This window comes from Phaseolus vulgaris, chromosome 11 (genome assembly GCF_051622355.1).
Source record: "Phaseolus vulgaris cultivar YP4 chromosome 11, ASM5162235v1, whole genome shotgun sequence".
NCBI lineage: Eukaryota > Viridiplantae > Streptophyta > Magnoliopsida > Fabales > Fabaceae > Phaseolus > Phaseolus vulgaris.
The window spans coordinates 48243085-48261816 of record NC_143508.1 but is presented as its reverse complement, the minus strand read 5'-3'; the positions used below and the strand labels follow the sequence as shown (position 1 = coordinate 48261816).

At 35.4% G+C, this 18732-nt stretch overlaps 2 protein-coding genes and 1 pseudogene across 2 annotated transcripts; 2 read left to right on the top strand and 1 right to left on the bottom strand.

Moving 5' to 3' along the window:
• Positions 1-596: 596 nt before the first annotated feature.
• Positions 597-4431, bottom strand: LOC137829109 (putative disease resistance RPP13-like protein 1; annotated as a pseudogene).
• A 534-nt stretch (positions 4432-4965) lies between these two features.
• LOC137809183 (uncharacterized) lies at positions 4966-5430 on the top strand. Its single transcript, XM_068610324.2, has one exon. The coding sequence runs from the start codon at positions 4966-4968 to the stop codon at positions 5428-5430; it is 465 nt and encodes a 154-aa protein (XP_068466425.2).
• A 9563-nt stretch (positions 5431-14993) lies between these two features.
• On the top strand, positions 14994-18339 carry LOC137809173 (pentatricopeptide repeat-containing protein At5g27110). Its single transcript, XM_068610311.2, has one exon. The coding sequence runs from the start codon at positions 15341-15343 to the stop codon at positions 18080-18082; it is 2742 nt and encodes a 913-aa protein (XP_068466412.2). The 5' UTR covers positions 14994-15340; the 3' UTR covers positions 18083-18339.
• Positions 18340-18732: the final 393 nt, after the last annotated feature.

Sequence of the window (18732 nt, the reverse complement as noted above, 5' to 3'; positions counted from 1 at the left end):
AAGGACGTCTGTAGGAGAAAAAGAACCCTTATCTAATTGTAACTTATTTTCTAATCAAGTTTATGAGTAATACAATGATGGTCTTAGTAAAACCAGCTTTGGCTATATTTAAGCTGTGTTTTTTTTATAGCAAAGAATAAAATAAAATTAATTGGAGCATTTGGAAAGTACTCCAACCCTTATGCATCGGAAATAGACTATGTGTCTTCACAACACAAAAACCAAGTAAAAGAACCCTCCAGCAGAAAGAAGCATGACAATGCATGTACCTAGGAAAAGAACCCCAAAAAAGAATTGGTCACATAGCACAAGACTAAGATAACAAAGACCATGTATAGTAGTCACTGCCTCCAGCCAGAACTTGAAAATCATCAACTTGGTTTCTCTGTTTCCAAGTAAGGTTAGTTTTCTTATGAAGATGGCTTAAGCCAAAGAGGTTAAAGTTAATAATTGGATTAATATGGATAACACTTGCTATACCCACCCAATTCTCACACATATGCCACACCTTTTCAGCTATCTTGCATTGGAAAAATAGGTATTCTACAGATTCAGCGCATTCATATCAGAAGTTATTTATACCACGACTGACAATTTTTTAAGCTTTATAAATATTGCATTTTATATTTCCTAATTTAAAATGATGGAAGGGTGAATGGTTGCAAACATTTTGCAGTACTACCAACAGAACAGAAGAGAAAATGAGTTGATACAAATTGAAAACAAAAATAAATTGTAGCCCATCATAAACATCATTATTCAAAACAACATGCCAGTTCCATATATTTCAGTAATCTTTGTCGGTATTCGTCGTCTTCTTCCTGGCCAGGCTGTTTGAACAAAGGACAATTGATTATTTGAAGATCAGAAATTGATTTGAGAAGACCCTCCTCTGGTGAGCGTTGGAGGTTGGGGCAGTTCGAAACTGCGAGTGATTGAAGGGATGAGAGTTGATAGAAACCCTTGTAGCCCAGTTGTTTTAGATTTTGACAAAGATTGATGCCTAGAGAAGTAAGAGAGAGTGGAAGCAAACCTTCATCAGGAAAACATTCTGCATCCATTTTTTCAATCCTCAACCTTTTCAAAGAAGAACTGTCTCCGAAAGCTCCTCTCAGTGACCCAACAAGTCTAGAGCACTTAGTGATTTTCAGCTCTTTTAGATTTGATGGCACACCTCCTTCGGGGAATGACACAAGTCTTTGACAGTCTTCTATCCATAACCTCCTGAGAGATGGAAGCAGCATATGCATGTTTGTAGGCAAAGACTCTAATTTATGGCACTTAATTATTTCCACAGTAACGCAGTTCTACATATAGAGCCCTGGGAGCGGAACCCTCAAGTTCTTGGCAGTCTTCAATCTGTAGTCTTTCCAAAGGAACAACTTTTCCCATTGACTCATATTGGAGATCCACACAATGTTACAAGGGATTTAAATGAACAAGAGTTGTTCCCATGAAAATCAGCATCAATTCTCACTATCTCATCAAACCCTGAAATCTTCAGCTCCTTCAGAGATGGCAAAAGACCAAGCGGAGGTAAACGTTGGCAACATATACAATTCATCAACGCTAAGGACACCAGATTCAGTAACAAATTATCGAGTAACCAATTTGGAAGTTGTTTACCAACATAGTTCCTTACTGATAACTTCTTCAAGTGTTTTGAAGGTCGTAGATTCTCAATTACATCCCCAGCTTTGGTTGAATCAATAGAGGAGCTGCCCATAATATTCCATTCTAACTTTAGCATCACAAGGTGTGGTTTGTTCTTCAAATCTGCTTCTAATGCTTAAGAGGGATTCTCAATATTCTGCAGCTCATGAATTCTTAGACTTCCATGAAGATTGAGTTCTCCTAATTGCTGAATACTGAATTCCTTACTTTTCTCAACGTAAAACGAACTCATCAATACTTGGAGATTCTTCAGCTTTCCCAAATGTGCAGGCACAATGTTCACTTCAGTATTTATAAATTCAAGGCATCGCAAATTGTCCAGTTGATGCAAACATGAGGGAAGCTCCTTCAATCTTTGACAATGGTTCAGCTTCAGTATTTGCAACTTGTAGAGTAAACTTATGGAGTCAGGTAGTTTTTCTATCTCAGTAAAAGAGAGATCTAATGAACGGAGATGCTTAAGATTTCCTACAGATTTAGGCACCTCTGTAAGGTTACGACAATGAGACAAAGACAAGACGCGTATGAACTTAAATTTGGAGAACAAGTCATCTATCGACATCCCAGAGCACTGAGGGGAACCAAAAGCTTCATACGTTTGCCAATCAGTTTTCAGAAATGTATGCAACTTTTGAGTATCAATCAAACTCCCAAACTCATCAAAATGTAAATCATCAGTTCCTGGAAATAAAAAATGACGGCTTGTCTTGGGTATACCTTTTGGTTCATCAACTCCTAACCTGATGCAGATGTCCTCACAAACGAATTTCGCCAAATCATTTAGAAGGTCATGCATGATAAAATGCTTTTTCTCTTCTTTTCCAGATTGTTGAAAGAAGGACCACGATAACAGATCGTTGAAATACTGTTCTCCAACTTCTGTAGGACTCCTTCTCTGTAGAGGGCTTTTTAGAAAATTTTCAGCCAACCACAGTTGAACTAAACACTCCTTGTCAAACCTATAACCTTTGGGAAATAAGGCACAAAAAGCAAAACATTTCTTCTAAAAGTAAAACATTTCTTCAGATGAGAAGGAAGGTGGAGATAACTCAATCTTAAAGCAGGGAGTATATCACTTTCGTCTTCTGAAAAATCCCATATCTCACTTTTCATAATGCTTTCCCATTCCCAAAAGGATGATTTATTGTGTAATAGACTTCCCATTGTTTTCAAGGCTAAAGGAAGCCCATTACATTTTTCAACTATCTTCTTACCAATCTCCAAGAAGTCTGGATGTGGTTGAGGATTAGCACTTTGGAATGCATGTTTTGCGAACAAGTCCCAGCAATAATCTTTGCTTAATACCTGAAGGAATTGCTTTTCTGATCTCATGGTAACAGAAACCTTCTCACTACGTGTAGTGAGAAGAATCCTACTGCCTTGGCCTCCGAAAAGTAGGGGCTTCTGCACATCTTCCCATTTAGATTGTCGTTCGTTCCAAACGTCATCCAAAATGAGAAGAAATTTCTTCCCCCTCAAATTTTCTTTCAGTCTTCTCTGAACCATTTCCTGTTGTATACTATGATCAGTTGAACCAGTAATCGTGTCAAGAATTGCTCTTGATACATTGAGAACATCAAATTCCTGTGGAACACTAACCCAAGCTTTAATATCAAATTTACCTTCAATCCTTGGGTCATCGAATACATGTTGGGCAAGTGAGGTCTTACCCAACCCACCCATGCCCACAATAGAAAGTATAGAAAGGTTGTTGTGAGTGTCAGATGTGAGCCAGTTAAGGACAAATTCTTTGTCTTCATCTCTGCCATAAATAACACTTTCATTTGGCAAAGATGTATATGTTAATTTACTTCTCGATCCTGATCCAACCCCAACACCACTAGCCTTTTTCAAACCTAGAATATCGCTTCGGGTCGCAAGATCTTCTAGGTCTTCAATGACTTGTTCCATCCTAGATTCAATTTGATTTTCAAAGAAAGTGACAAAAGAAGATTTGAGAGAATTCCACACCTTGTAAGTAGCACTCTGAGACTCAGCTTCCACTTTGCTTTTGGAGAGTTCATAATCTATTTCATCCAAGAGATCTTCTGCATCAAACACAACATCTTTGGCCCTGAGAAGCCAATCTCTCACACTTTGATCTTTGAACTGCTTTTGTTCTGCATCAAAAGCCACAACATCAATGGCCAGGAGCTTCATCTTCAAGTCGCTGAGTTGCTTCTTTTTGTGTTTTCTTGCACGAAATATGTCGACAAAACGGGAAGCCAAAGTGTCAATAGTCCTCTCTACGAAAGTAGAAACAAGAGCACCAGTAACCATTTCTGCTGCCATGGTAAGAATAGGTAAGGGAGTTTGATGAATGGAACTGACTAATTTGAAGTGAAGCTTATGCCATGTAAATTTGAAGGCTAGTGGGCCAATAATAATGGTGAATTTCGGTGGCTAACTAATCAATAAATAAACCCGAATCATCTAACATTGCATGTATATATTTGAAAATAACATTGCAAAGGACAAAGAAATTGATGTTGCAGTAAAATATAAAGAACTGCCAAAGTGTCAATAGTCCTATTTTGGAAACCAGAGAAAAGAACACTGGTAACCATTTCTGCCATGGTAAGTGGATGAATGAAACTGATAAGGGACTGCAATGGAAATAATAGTAATAAGCTAAGTTTTGATTGATGGTTTTAAGTTAAGGTTGGAGAACATTTATTCCTTGATGGCTCGTCAACAACCAATAGGTGTTGAGTGTTTCCACGGCTCTGTCAATAATGAATTGGCATGAATGAATGAGTGGTTACGATTTAGTGAAGGTACATAACCTTTCTTATATTTTTCAAGAATTGTCAGTTATCACATACAAGAGTAGAAAATGAATCACATGCATCCTTCTCCGCTTCGATTGAATGGGGACCATGGAAGAAGAAGATAATAAAAAGAGACTGATTCATAATTACAGAGAATAATGAGATAATAATAAAAAAGAAAGCTAAGTGTTAGCATTAAACTCAAAGTCGTCAGCCGTCATCAGTTTTATTTTAGCATTTGAATAGCCAATAATTATTATCTTTAATTATGTTTTGAATGTCATTTATACTATGATTTAAATGTAAATTATAGTATAGGTTTTATGATAGAGAAGGTAGAATTTGAGAAATGTATTGTAAGACTATTTAGAGAGATTGTATTTTTATTTGAAAAGTAGCAATGAAATAAAATATATATTTTCTGTTCACAAATATCTTGCTCTGTTTTATTCCCTCAACACCAACAATTGGTATCAGAGCTATTTTCTTGAGGGATCTGTGAGGTTAGTAGAGCGCACCAATGGAAGGAGGATCAAATTTTTCAGCAATGGCACCACCTGTCTTTGATGGAGACAATTATCAAATGTGGGTTGTTCGTATGAAGACCTACCTAGAAGCATTGGATTTATGGGAAGCTGTAGAAAACCCTACGGTGGCACAAATAAAATCACAGAAGGAAAAAAAGATAAAGAAATCAAAGGCAAAAACATGTTTATTTGCAGCTGTATCTCCTATGGTATTCACAAGGATAATGGCCTTGAAGTCAGTAAAAGAAATATGGGATTACCTCAAGGTAGAATATGAAGGTGATGAGAGGATTCGTGGAATGCAAACTCTGAATCTAATCAGAGAGTTTGAATTGCAGAGAATGAAGGAGTCGAAATCCGTAAAAGAGTACTCGGACAGACTTCTAAGCATTGCCAACAAAGTGAGGTTGCTTGGATTTGTGTTAAAAGATTCAAGAATTGTGGAAAAACTGCTGTAACAGTTCCAGAGAGGTTTGAAGCCACCATAACAACCCTGGAGAACACAAAGGACCTATCAAAGATTTCTCTTGCAGAGCTCTTAAATGCTTTACAAGCACAAGAATAAAGGAGAGCCATGAGACAAGATGGAGCAATAGAAGGAGCCTTACTAGTCAAACATGAAGGTGGCTGGAAAAACAAAGGTAGAAATTATCCTCCTTGTAAGCATTGCAACAAGTTAGGTCATCCACCGTTTAAGTGTTGGAGAAGACTTGATGCTAAGTGCAACAAGTGCAATCAACTTGGGCATGAAACAATCATTTGTAGAAACCAAAGTGAGCAAAAAGACGTAGATGCTCAATTTGCAAATGAGGAGGAGGATGTACTTTTCGTTGCAATTGGGTTTTGCAGCAATATTTCAAGTGCATCTTGGTTAATTGACAGTGGCTGCACCAACCACATGACACATGACAAGGAACTCTTCAAGGAATTGAGAACTACTGATATTAAAAGGGTGAGGATTGGAAATGGTGAACACCTTGCAGTAAAAGGAAAAGGCACAATAGCTATCACAAGCTATAAAGGTATAAAAATCATTACAAATGTTCTTTTTGTGCCAGAGATTGATCAAAATCTTTTGAGTGTTGGTCAATTGTTGGAAAAAGGTTATAAGGTGATGTTTGAAAATAAACATTGTTTAATCAAAGATGTTGATGGCAGCGATTTGTTTAAAGTTGAAATGAAGGGAAAAAGTTTTGCTCTCAATCCAATGGAGGAGGAGCACATTGCCTTTAAATCCAAAGAAAATGTCACAGAAATTTATGTACCTGACTTGAAGAATAATATTCTCAGTATGGGAAAATTATTGGAGAGTGTTGAAGCAAAATTTAATAACCTGGAAAAAAGGTTTACAAAATTGGAAGAAAAATATGTTGATATGGAGAAAGACAAGGAAAGTAGAGTCAATCAAGTTGAAGAACTCCATTTGTTGCTTTTGGCACAAAAAGAAAAGGTGAATGAATTACAATTCAAATTAAAAGCCCCTTTTGGTTCATGTGTTTTACTTGAAAATAATGGTTTTGATTTAGGAGAAGACCATAAATGGAATGGTGTTGAGACATCATCTGAAAGGGAAATACGGTATAATCATTATCTTCGAAACTCATTGAAGTCAAAGTCTTTCTTAAATCCTTTTAATTCAAAGGGTAAAAGTGGAGAAGATTTTGTTTGGAAAATTAAAAGTAATTCAATTCAAAATTCTGCACGGATTAGTGCAATGAAGAAAATATTGAAGTTGCTTCTAATCAAGGACAGTATGGTGGCTACTGAAAAAATATAATATTGGAGGCAGTTGGGTAAGGACAAAATATAAAGTGTGAGCGATAACAATCAGAATGAAAAATATGAAAGGTTTGAGTTTAAGGGGGAATTTGTTAGCATTAAACTCAAAGCCGTCAGCAGTTTTATTTTAGCATTTGAATAGCCAATAATTATTATCTTTAATTCTGTTTTGAATGTCATTTATACTGTGATTTAAATGTAAATTATAGTATAGGTTTTATGATAGAGAAGGTAGAATTTGAGAAGTCTATTGTAAGATTATTTAGAGAGATTGTATTTTTATTTGAAAAGTAGCAGTGAAATAAAATATATATTTTCTGTTCACAAATATCTTGCTCTGTTTTATTCCTTCAACACCAACACTAAGAAAAGATAGAATAGAGAAAATAGTTGTATTTCCTTAGAAGTTAGATTTTATTCCATGGAAGTTTCACCCGTAGTAACCCCATAATCAGTGCTTGCCTGTGTGGCTATCATTATTGTGCTATTCCAACAAACTCACTGTGCCCGGGATAAATTAGTAGAAGTGATAAAAAAACACGATAAAAAAGTAGAAGTGAGGGTGTATTGAGTCTTATCATTATATGATAATTTTTTCTTTGTTTTTGACCTTTCAAAGAATGAATTTCAAATTCAATTGAATATAAAACACAAAGAAAATTAGTTTACAACATAGAAGAAACCTATGTATATGTGATATGATATTATAGATGAACTAAATTGTACCATTCTTCATGTTTTAGAGAAAATTGCAATCAATAGGATTTTCCTAGAGAATGTGAAATTTCTTTTTCCTTTCCACAAGGACTAGGAGATTGGATCTAGCCATAAGAAGAATACAACAATTGACTGTTAAATAACTCAGTTCTTGGTCTTTGACCGCCTCAGTCACTATGGACACCCCCGATCAGTGAGATGTGTCTATTTATCTATCTTCAAAAAGGGAGAATAGGTTTGAAAAAGGATTTTAGAGTGTCTAAGATTGTGCCGAAAGGGTCTCTTAATGCCTTCTTTTCTCTTCTCATCGGAGTTTTTTCGCAAAGACTTGCCATGGTAAAAAATAAGAGGGAACAAACACACTTGGAGAGCGCAATACAACGAATAGTTGTATGTTGCGTTCAAGAAGGATGAATCGCTCCCGAAAATGAATCTATTGATTCTCTCCCAATTGTTTGGATTGTAGGTGCGATGATTTATTTCACGGACGAAGTCTCTGGTTCAAATCTAGGATTACCCAACTGTGTTGAGGAAAAGAATAGAAAACTAATTTGACTCCTTCATGCATGCTCCACTTGACTCGGGAGATTGTTGGAGATCCCACATCGACTAGAGATTAGGAAATTTCATAGTATATAAGTAAGTGCAAACCTCACTTTATAAGCGGGTTTTATGAGGTTGATTTCATATTTGAATAAACTTACTTATTAGACCAAGCATGGTTTATTTCCTTACACACTCGATGAAATTTATCCTCACACATGACTAATCTAAACAGTATAACACGTTTACATTACTTTTCAAAATGGCAAGAGCAACAAGATTTTAATTCATTATGCCCTATTCCTCATTAGATAAAACACTGTTTTCTGATTGACTTGCTTTTGGTTTCATCATAGCTATAACACTTGAAAACTTTTCATCATGAATTGATGTGGCAGTTGAAATGAGCATGTGGTACATATATATTTTTACTTTGTTTGAAATAAATATGCACTCTAATGAAATGTGATTGCTGTCCCCTCTGGGTATCATATACTTAGAGTGAATGATATTTGCAGTAACTTCAATTTTGAGTACTATAAGTTACATGTTATAAACTTCACTGCAAATAGAGTAAATTAAAAAATGAGCCTTGATTGATAAGAAAATGTCAATAAAAGGACGAAGAGGTCTTCAAGATTTCGTCAAATCAGTGTTCAAAAACCAAGTTTTGTTCACATATTTGGTTTGAATTAGTAACAAATTTATTTCATCTCCTTGGCTTCAATATAGATTGATAAGCTTAGCTTCAAAGCAGTATATGACCTTGGAACTTTTTAAGTACTCAATGGCAATGGAAGGTATTGTTGCGAAGGATTTAGGATTGCTAAAAACATAGCACAACAAATACATCTCTATGGTTTTGTTTAAAACCTCAGTCTGACTCTGGATGATAAGCTAAACTCACTGAAAGTGTGGCTCCTTAACAAATTCTACCAAAAGGAATTGATGAAAACTCTGTCTCTTTCTGATACTATATTATAGTATTGATAAAAACATCATCTACTATCTTACCAGTGAACCAGGTTTTAACCCCACAATGACCAAACTTGGTCAATCTATCAACAACAATCATGATGTTAGTGAAACCATGAGAAGCAGGCAAATTTGTGATACAGTGCACATTGCAATGTCATCTCATACAATTTTGAGGTATACGAAGTGGCTGCAATAAGCCAACTGAGAGTGTCTGGTCTATTTTAGCCGGTTGACAAAAATTGCACTTCCTAATGAATGCTCGAATCTCCTGTTGCATGCATGACCAGTAAAACTTTGAGCAAATCCTTGCAATTGTTTTGGTGCTGCCAACATGCCCTCCCACTTTAGAAAAATGAAACTCCTGCATAATCTAAGAGATCAGATTGCTATCTTTAGGAACCATAATAATGTCTTTCCATATGGAATCCTACCTGGATAGGTATTGCACTCTTTGAAAATTTTCATCGATTTATCATCCTTTTGAGTCAATTCACTATATTTTGCAGCTAAACACCTTTTTTGTGCAGGACGATTCACTTCATATGAACCATAGTGAGAAGGTTACTAAAGTAACACATTCTCAGTGCAGGATGATTCACTTCATGTAAACCTTGCCGTGAAGGCTACCAAAGCAACACTTTCTAGGTGTAGGATGACTCACTCCATGTGAATTCTGTCGAGAAAACTACCAATGCAACACCTTCTAGTTGCATGATGATTCAAATGTGAACCTTGCCGAGAAGACTCCCAAAGCAGCAATTTATGGTGTAGGACAATTCACTCCATGTGAACCCAACCGAGAAGGCTACTAAAGCCACACCTTGATGTTGGATGATTCACCCAATGAGCACCCTGCTGAGAAGGCTTCCAAAGCCACACCTTCTCGGTGCATGATCATTAACTCCATGTGAACCTTGCCAAGAAGGCTCACAAAGCAACACCTTTTAATTGCAGAACGGTTCACTCCATGTGAACCCTACTGAGAATACAAAAGCAATACCTTTTTGGTACAAGACTATTCACCAAAGCCACACCTTGGTGCAGGACGATTCACTTCATGCGAACCCTGCTGAGAAGGCTCCCAAAGCAACACCTTTTTGGTACGTGATGATTCACTCCATGTGAACCCTACCGAAAAGACTCCTAAATCAATACCTTCTCAGTGCAGGACAATTCACTTCATGTGAACACTATTGAGAAGGCTACCAAAGCAACACCTTCACAATGCAGGATGATTCACTCCAAGTGAACCCTACCGAGAAGGCTACCAAAGTTATACCTCGGCGCAAGATGATTCACTCGATGTGAACCCTGTCGAGAAAGCTTTCAAAGCCACACCTTCTTGGTGCACGATGATTCACGTGAACCCTGCCGAGAAGACCCCTAAATCAACATGTTTTTGGTTCAAGACGATTCATTCCATGTGAACCTTACCTAGAAGGCTACCAAAGCAACACCTTCTCGGTGCAGGATGATTCACTCCATGTGAATACTATCGAGAAGGTTACCAAAGCCACACTTTGATGCAAGACGATTCACTCCAAGTGAACCCTGTCGAAAAGGCTCCCAAAGCCACACCTTCTTGATGCAGGATGATTTACTTCATATGAATCCTGCCGAGAAGGCTCCCAAAACCACACCTTTTCAGTGCAGGATGATTCACTCCATGTGAACCCTACCAAGAAGGCTACCAATGTCACACCTCGGTGGAGGATGATTCACTCCATGTGAACCTTGTCGAGAAAGATCCCAAAGCAACAGTTTCCCGGTGAAGGACGATTCACTCCATGTGAACCCTACTGAGATCTCGGTGCAGAATGATTCACTCCATGTAAACCTGTTGAGAAAGATCCCAAAACCACACCTTCTTAGAGCTAATCCATGTAAACCTTGTCGTGAAAGGCTCCCAAAGCAACACCTCGTTGCAAGATGATTCACTCCATGTGAGCCCTACAGGCTTTCAAGCAACACCTTTGTTGGAGGATGATTTATTCCATGTGAACTCTACCAAAAAGGCTTCTAAGTTATCAACTTGGTTCAGAACAATTCACTCTATGTGAACTTTACCAAGAAAATATAAGGAAGCAACATCTTAGTCTTGGTAGCCATGAGTATTTATGCATATCAACTACGACAATTTATCATGTTCAAATTGTACCTCTGAGCTTGAGAACACTTGATTTAACATGCCTGAAAAACTTTACAAATCATTTCATGCTTAGCCACAAAAGCAAAAAATTCTGACATTGTCAAACGAACGAAACACATAGGACCTACGATACTTGAAAAAATACGCATAAACCCAAGGGTCCTCCCAGTCATAACCATCCTTCAAGGGAAAAGCCTTCTCGACTTATTCCTCTGCTTCTTCTGCAACGCATCTGTTCACACTTTGCTTTATATACCAACATTTATTATGCACATCCTTCAAGATGCTCCCAAAATGTTCTAGGTGTTAGACATCTTAGGTCCAAGTTGTGTTTGATGAATCCTAGTATGTCTTGTCTTATTTTAGTTTAGTATGTTTTGTGTATACAATTTATCTTTTGCATAATGAGACGATGAATCTAAGAAAAATGTTATAAAATGATTAAAATGTTTTTGAAACTATTTTTTAAAAGATTTTATAGAAGTTAAAGTTTTTAATTTTTTATTTTCATAACTCAACTGATTGAAAACACTTATGTTTTCTGTAAAATGTTTTAATTTTTTCAAAATTCTGATTTAATGTGTTTGATAAAATGATTTTTTAAGTTTGAATTTTTAACATGTGTGAAAAACTGGGTTACACTAATAATTTCACTTTAAATGAAATTAGCTGGTTAATTCCAGCTTTAACAAATTGATTTTGATAGTTGTATATTTAAACTAGTTTTATGTTTGTCAGAATCTATACAAAGTTTCTTTAAACATCTAGAAAGATATATGAGAGAATTTTTCGAAGCTGAACGTGTGAAAGTGTGATTTCAATATTGATTTTACAAGTGTTAGAAAAAATTTCTGAATTCTTGGAAGATTTGAATCATCATTTTTTTTTATAAGGGGTTCCTTACTGTGTGGAAAACCAAAAACCTATTTTGAGTTTCTTAGTTTTCCGTTTCAGGTGTAATCTATAACAGATTGTTATAGGGGTAGAACCGATTTTGTAGGGTTCAAGATTTGTGATCTTTGTACAAGAATGTGTGTTTTTAGTGAAAACCATTTATGTGTAAAGTGGTAACTAGATGTAATTTTTGAAAAAGAGTGAAACAAGTATTTTTGTTCTAGTACTTTCTGCATTTTCATTTGTTGCATATTAATTTGTTCTTGTCATTTTAATCAACCGTTTTCACAAAAAAATTATAGTAGTAATTTTTTGTGATACTTCCTGTTAAATTTGAATCAATTGTTTTCTTTGAAATAACAAATTTATATTTCTAACAACTTTTTGATAAAAAAAATTAAAATGTGGTTTTGGATAATCATTCAATTAAAATAACACTATTTTTCAAGTTAAATTGATATTTGTGAAAATATTTAAGTGTCAATTCAATCCCCTTCTTGAACTTGGTTCGCGATTATTTCAACACCAGGCTCTTCATAGGTGATGGAAACTCATCCAACCACAACATCCACAAAATAAGGAGATTGAAGACTTGAAACCTTGTTTGGAGACTTATTGGCCAAATGGACCTAGTTAAGCTTTTATCTATCTCTTAGGCCTAATAAAAAGGAAGTATAGGAAGAAAGTATGCACAAAATATATCCCAAAACATCTCCATTCTAGAGAAAAACAAATAGAGCATTGAAGAACACACCACATGAGGAGTGGAACTCAATTGAGCTTAGCAGGACTAAACTCTTATCTTTTTTGGGCCAAACTTTAGTTTGTATAAATGTATAGAGTAAAATGTGATTTATTTGAGTTTGTAATTGTTAAATAATTTGGGCCAAGTAGAGTAAGTTTTTTTGTTTTGTATTTTGACCAAGGATAGATTAGGGTTAGGGTTCTAAACCTACCTAGGATTTCAATTGGGCTTCCTTTGAAAAGGAGAGCACACCATGGAGTTGAACATAAAAAATGACACATGGGAAGGAATGTGTGACTAGACATATGACACACTCTCATTTGTTCTTCTAAATCTAGGGTTTATTTTTTAATTTGAATTTTTGAATTTGGCTCTCTTTTGAGCTGACCATAGAACTATAAATAAATGTGCTCAACTCATGTAAAATTAAGCTTGAATGATAAGAGTTATGTTGTCCATTTTTTTTTCCATAAACACTTGTTCTTGAGCTCTCTCTAGGGTTGTCTCTTAGTTAGCCTAACCTAGACGCCTTCCTAATGAGTTGGCCTTGTCTCTCACTCTCCCAAACTCATTTATCCACTTCAAACACAAATTTGTATTCCTCCATTTCTATCAAGCTTCTGCAACTCCATTAAAAAATCCAAACTAAAACAATGCTAGAAGAAGAGGATGTGACCAATAGGATTTCATCTACTCGAGTCTGGGGGCTCAATGTACCATAATTATATGATGACTTCTAGGAAAAAAATGAAATTTTCTTTTGAGACTCATCGTAATAGACTCGGGCCTAAGCGGCTAATGTACCACACAACTCATAACTGAGAGGGTTTAGGTCGAACATTAAATGAACTTATAAACTAGGAATATACCAGTCTTGTTGAGAAGTACTAGACAAGGCGAGAAGTATTAAGCACGAGTTAGAAGGACTACTAGACAAGGTCGAGAAGTACCAAGTAAAACTTAAAAGTATCAGGCAAGATCGAGAAGTATTGTTCTTATCGATAAGTATTAGACAAGGTCAAGAACACCTCACGATAGTCATAAAATGTTTACATAACCAATCAAACAATAATATGCATTTAAAACAAATCTTCATGACTAAACAACAACTAAACCAAGATTAAGAATGATACGAGTCCACCGTCAAGAATAGTATAAATAGACACTACCCAAGGTATTGAACACGAGTACTATGACTTATCTTATGACTGCATTAATTGTTACTCACACATACTGACTTGAGAGTCATAGTATCTTTGTAGGTACTTCCACCTTTGAGATCAAGGTCGAGACTAAGAAATAACTGTGAACTGAAGACTTTTATATATATACAAAGGTTAATGAACAGAGAATAAATATGTGATCTTATAAAAGTCATTTCAACCTTGTGTTATGAAGAGTTTTAAAGTTTTAAATACTTGAATTTGAATTGTTTTGATTTAATTTTTTTTGGATATAAATGAACAAAATGACATGTGTTGAAAAGAAGTGAAAGCTACATGTTTTGAAAAATTGTTTTTACTTCTCACAATGCCAAACTTGAAAATCATATTAAGGTGGCTTAATACTTAGGGTTTTAAGTCTCGGAGGTCATGCGCAACATGTTCTAAATAATCAAGATTCAACAAACAAAATTAAAGAAGTTAAAGTGAAATAGTGTTTCATAGTTAAATCAATTTGGTTGAATTTTAAAGTAAATGATTGTTTTTTAGGTTAAAGACGTTTTTCAGTATTATAATGGATAACAATTTTTTTGTAAAATTATATAAGAGTTTTGTTTTACCAAAAGAATAACACTCTATGTTATAATTGATTATATATAGGAAGATTATTTGGAAAACAAATGTCTCTACAGTAATCAATTACAATAAATATAAGTTGGCTATATCTGATTTAATATAAAAAGGAATAAATCAAGAGTTTTAAATTTTAATATTATGTAAAATTAAAAATCATCAAATTATCTCATTTTTTAAAATTAATTATTCCATCCAAATCTATGTAACATAGACACGAACATTAATACTATACGGATACAGATATAAGCACAGACATTAATACGATACGAGTACAAACACAAAAATACGCATAATCTCTAAAATATAGAACAAAATTACGAATCTATATATTATATAATTATAAATTATATTAACAATAAAAATTTTACTACAAATATCGATATCTAATAGTGTTGATAAGTGTGGGAATATCATAGATCGATCGAAGCAAAAGAAGAAGAAAAATTCGATTTTTACAAAATAACCAAAACATTGTGAACAAATATTGCCCACCCGCCATTTTTTCATAACTAGAAAGGGAACTTCTGGCAACCCAATATTCAAACTTCTTCTCACTGGCAGAATTTTTTCATGAGAAAATTTCCCAACTTTCCCTTTTGAAAGAATTCGTTTACGACGTGAAATGGAAGGGATTTTGTTCACCACCTTGTCTTCACGCTTTCACATCACAGTTGAGTCAATGCAAAATCAAAGCTTGTTGAATAAAGCATACAAAAATGTGGAATTGGAAAGATAGCTGAACAATCCAAAACCCATTCTCAAAAATGGTTATCCCCTGTTTTTTCCCAACCAATCATGTTCTCACCAGGATTTATTTGTTTTTCAGAACCCAATTCTCAAATTGGCCCATCAAACCAATGTTGACAAGAACACAGCAGTTCCATTCGCAAGCATCGCTAGAATTTCAGAACAAAAGAGGATTTTGCTTCCAAGACTGCGTCTTCCTCTTGCAGCACCTGCGGGAGCACAAAGACGTAAACTGTGGAAGAATCCTTCACTCTCTTTTAGTTAAAAGTGCCCTCTTCATGGATGTCTTTGTACAAAACAATATGATTAGATTTTATGGAGATATTGGAGAAGTTCATAATGCACGTAGGTTGTTTGATGAAATTCCTATGCCGAGCTTGGTTTCTTGGACCAGCTTGGTCTCTTGTTATGTTCACGTGGGGCAACATGAAATGGGTCTGAGCTTGTTTCGTGGCTTGTGTCGGTCTGGGGTGCGCCCCAATGAATTTGGTTTCTCTGTGGCGCTCAAGGCTTGCAAGGAGATGTGTGATGCTGTGATGGGAAAGCTCATTCATGGGTTGGTAATCAAAAGTGGCTTTGATTCGCATAGCTTTTGCAGTGCTTTGATTCTTCACATGTATGCTGATTGTGGGGATATTGAGAATTCGAGGAAGGTTTTTGATGGGGTTTGTTATGATGAAAGGTCTGAGGCATTGTGGAATACTTTGCTGAATGCTTATGTGGAGGTGTCTGATGTGAAGGGTTCTCTGAAGTTGTTTCATGAGATGGGGCACTCTTCTGAGTCGCGGAACCACTTTACTTACACAATCATTGTTAAACTCTGTGCTGATGTGTTGGATGTTGAACTTGGAAGGTCTCTTCATGGCCAGATTGTGAAGATTGGGATTGAAAATGATGTTGTCGTGGGTGGGACTCTTATTGACTGCTACGTTAAACTGCAATTATTAGATGATGCTCGTAAAATTTTTCAAGTTCTCGATGATAAGGATAACGTGGCAGTATGTTCTTTACTTTCTGGGTTTAATCAAGTCGGAAAATCTAAGGAAGGACTTGCTGTATATGTTGATTTTCTTTCTGGAGGCAACAAACCAGACCCATTTACTTGTGCAAGTGTTGTCAGTTTGTGCTCAAATTTGGAGACACAGCTTTGTGGTAGTCAAATTCACTGTGGTGTCATCAAACTTGGCTTCATGTTGGATTCATATCTTGGCAGTGCATTTATCAACATGTATGGAAATTTTGGGATGATGTCTGATGCTTATAGATGTTTTCTTGACGTTTGCAATAAAAATGAAATATGTGTAAATGCCATGATGAACACTTTAATTTTCAACTCAAATGATTTAAAAGCTATAGAGCTGTTCTGTGGGATGAGGGAAGTTGGTATTGCACAAAGCAGTTCTTCAATCAGTTATGTTCTGCGGGCTTGTGGGAACCTTTGTATGCTTAAAGACGGACAGTCTTTTCATTCTCTTGTGATTAAAATTCCTTTTGAAGATGACAGTAGATTGGGCTTAGAAAATGCTCTTCTTGAGATGTATATTAGATGTAGAGCTATTGATGATGCAAAATTAGTTTTCAGAAACATGCCAACACAAAATGAGTTTTCCTGGACTACTATCATATCTGGATGTGGTGAATCAGGGCACTTCCTAGAAGCCTTAGGGATCTTCTGTGATATGCTTTTATATTCAAAACCAAGTCAGTTCACTTTAATCAGTGTTATTCAGACTTGTACAGAAATAAAGGCAATAAATGTAGGAAAACAAGTCCAATCCTATATCATGAAAGTAGGATTTGAATATCATCCGTTTGTTGGAAGTGCTCTGATTAACATGTATGCAGTATTTAAAGATGAAACTTTGAATGCTTTACAGGTTTTCTTGTCCATGAAGGAGAAGGATCTTATCTCTTGGAGTGTCATGTTAACAGCATGGGTTCAAAATGGTTATCATGAAGAAGCAGTTCAGCATTTTGCAGAATTCCAAACTGTTCCCATTTTTCAGGTTGACGAGTCTATCTTATCCAGCTGTATCTCAGCTGCTGCTGGCTTAGCAGCATTGGACATAGGCAAATGTTTCCATTCCTGGGCTATCAAAGTTGGCCTTGAGGTTGATCTTCATGTGGCTTCTTCCATTACTGACATGTATAGTAAATGTGGAAACATTAAGGATGCCTGCAAGTTTTTCAATACTATCAGTGACCATAATTTAGTAACCTGGACGGCTATGATATATGGTTATGCTTATCACGGGTTTGGTAGAGAAGCCATTGACCTGTTTAACAGAGCTCAAGAAGCTGGTTTGGAACCTGATGGTGTCACCTTCACTGGGGTTTTAGCTGCTTGTAGCCATGCTGGATTAGTGGAAGAAGGTTGCCAATATTTTAGGTACATGAGAAGTAAATACAACAGTGAATTAACTATAAATCATTATGCCTGCATGGTTGATCTTCTTGGTAGGGCAGCAAGATTGGAAGAAGCAGAGGCTGTGATAAAAGAAGCTCCATTTCAGTCAAAATCTCTTTTATGGAAGACTTTGCTAGGTGCCTGCACTAAACATGAGAATGCTGAAATAGGAGAAAGAATATCAAACATCCTTGCTGATCTAGAACTGAATGAACCCTCAACCTATGTTCTTCTGTCTAACATTTATGCATCAGCATCAATGTGGAAAAATTGCATAGAGTTGAGAAACAAAATGGTAGAAGGGAGCATTACTAAGCAACCTGGTAGTAGTTGGATTCAGTTGGCAGGTTAAAATTTGCTGCATCTCAGGAAATGTGAGAAGCATATTTATCTGTTGATTGCAACATTACTTAGCTTAAAGCCTTAAATATAGTGTACAGTGGTCTATGACAAGATTGATCGTTTGAACCATTGGTTTTATGCAACCATGTACATTATAAATTAGTTTGTATATAAATTAATTTTAATTCTTTACTCATTTTTATAGAAAAATTGCTGATAAAAAAATTTATAGAAAAATTAGTCCTAACATGAAGTTTTTATTATAAATTGACTGACAAAATAGTGTACAAATGAGTTTTATCTCCAATTATTACTTTTACTATATTATTATTAGTGTTATAATTATAACTTTTTGTTGTTATTAGCTATTAATGTCTGAGTTTAAATAAACTATATACTAAAATTGACCCATATCAATTTAAAATGACTTTATTTATTTGTAAAATTACTATCATTAATAACTTACAATACTATTTATTATTAACTTAACCAATTTAATTTTTTTTTATTAAAAGTAAATCTCAAGTCCATAAATATCACCAAATTTGTAAATCTAGTTAATATAAGGTATGTTTTTATGAAAATAATTAATTATTTTTATGTCTTTTACCTATGAATATTTAACAAGTGATGGATTCAACCAAAATGTCATTTTTAAAT

Bases quoted from the DNA above. Each gene is read 5' to 3' on its own strand.
- LOC137809183 (XM_068610324.2), top strand. From the start codon at position 4,966: ATGGAAGGAGGATCAAATTTTTCAGCAATGGCACCACCTGTCTTTGAT.
- LOC137809173 (XM_068610311.2), top strand. From the start codon at position 15,341: ATGGTTATCCCCTGTTTTTTCCCAACCAATCATGTTCTCACCAGGATT.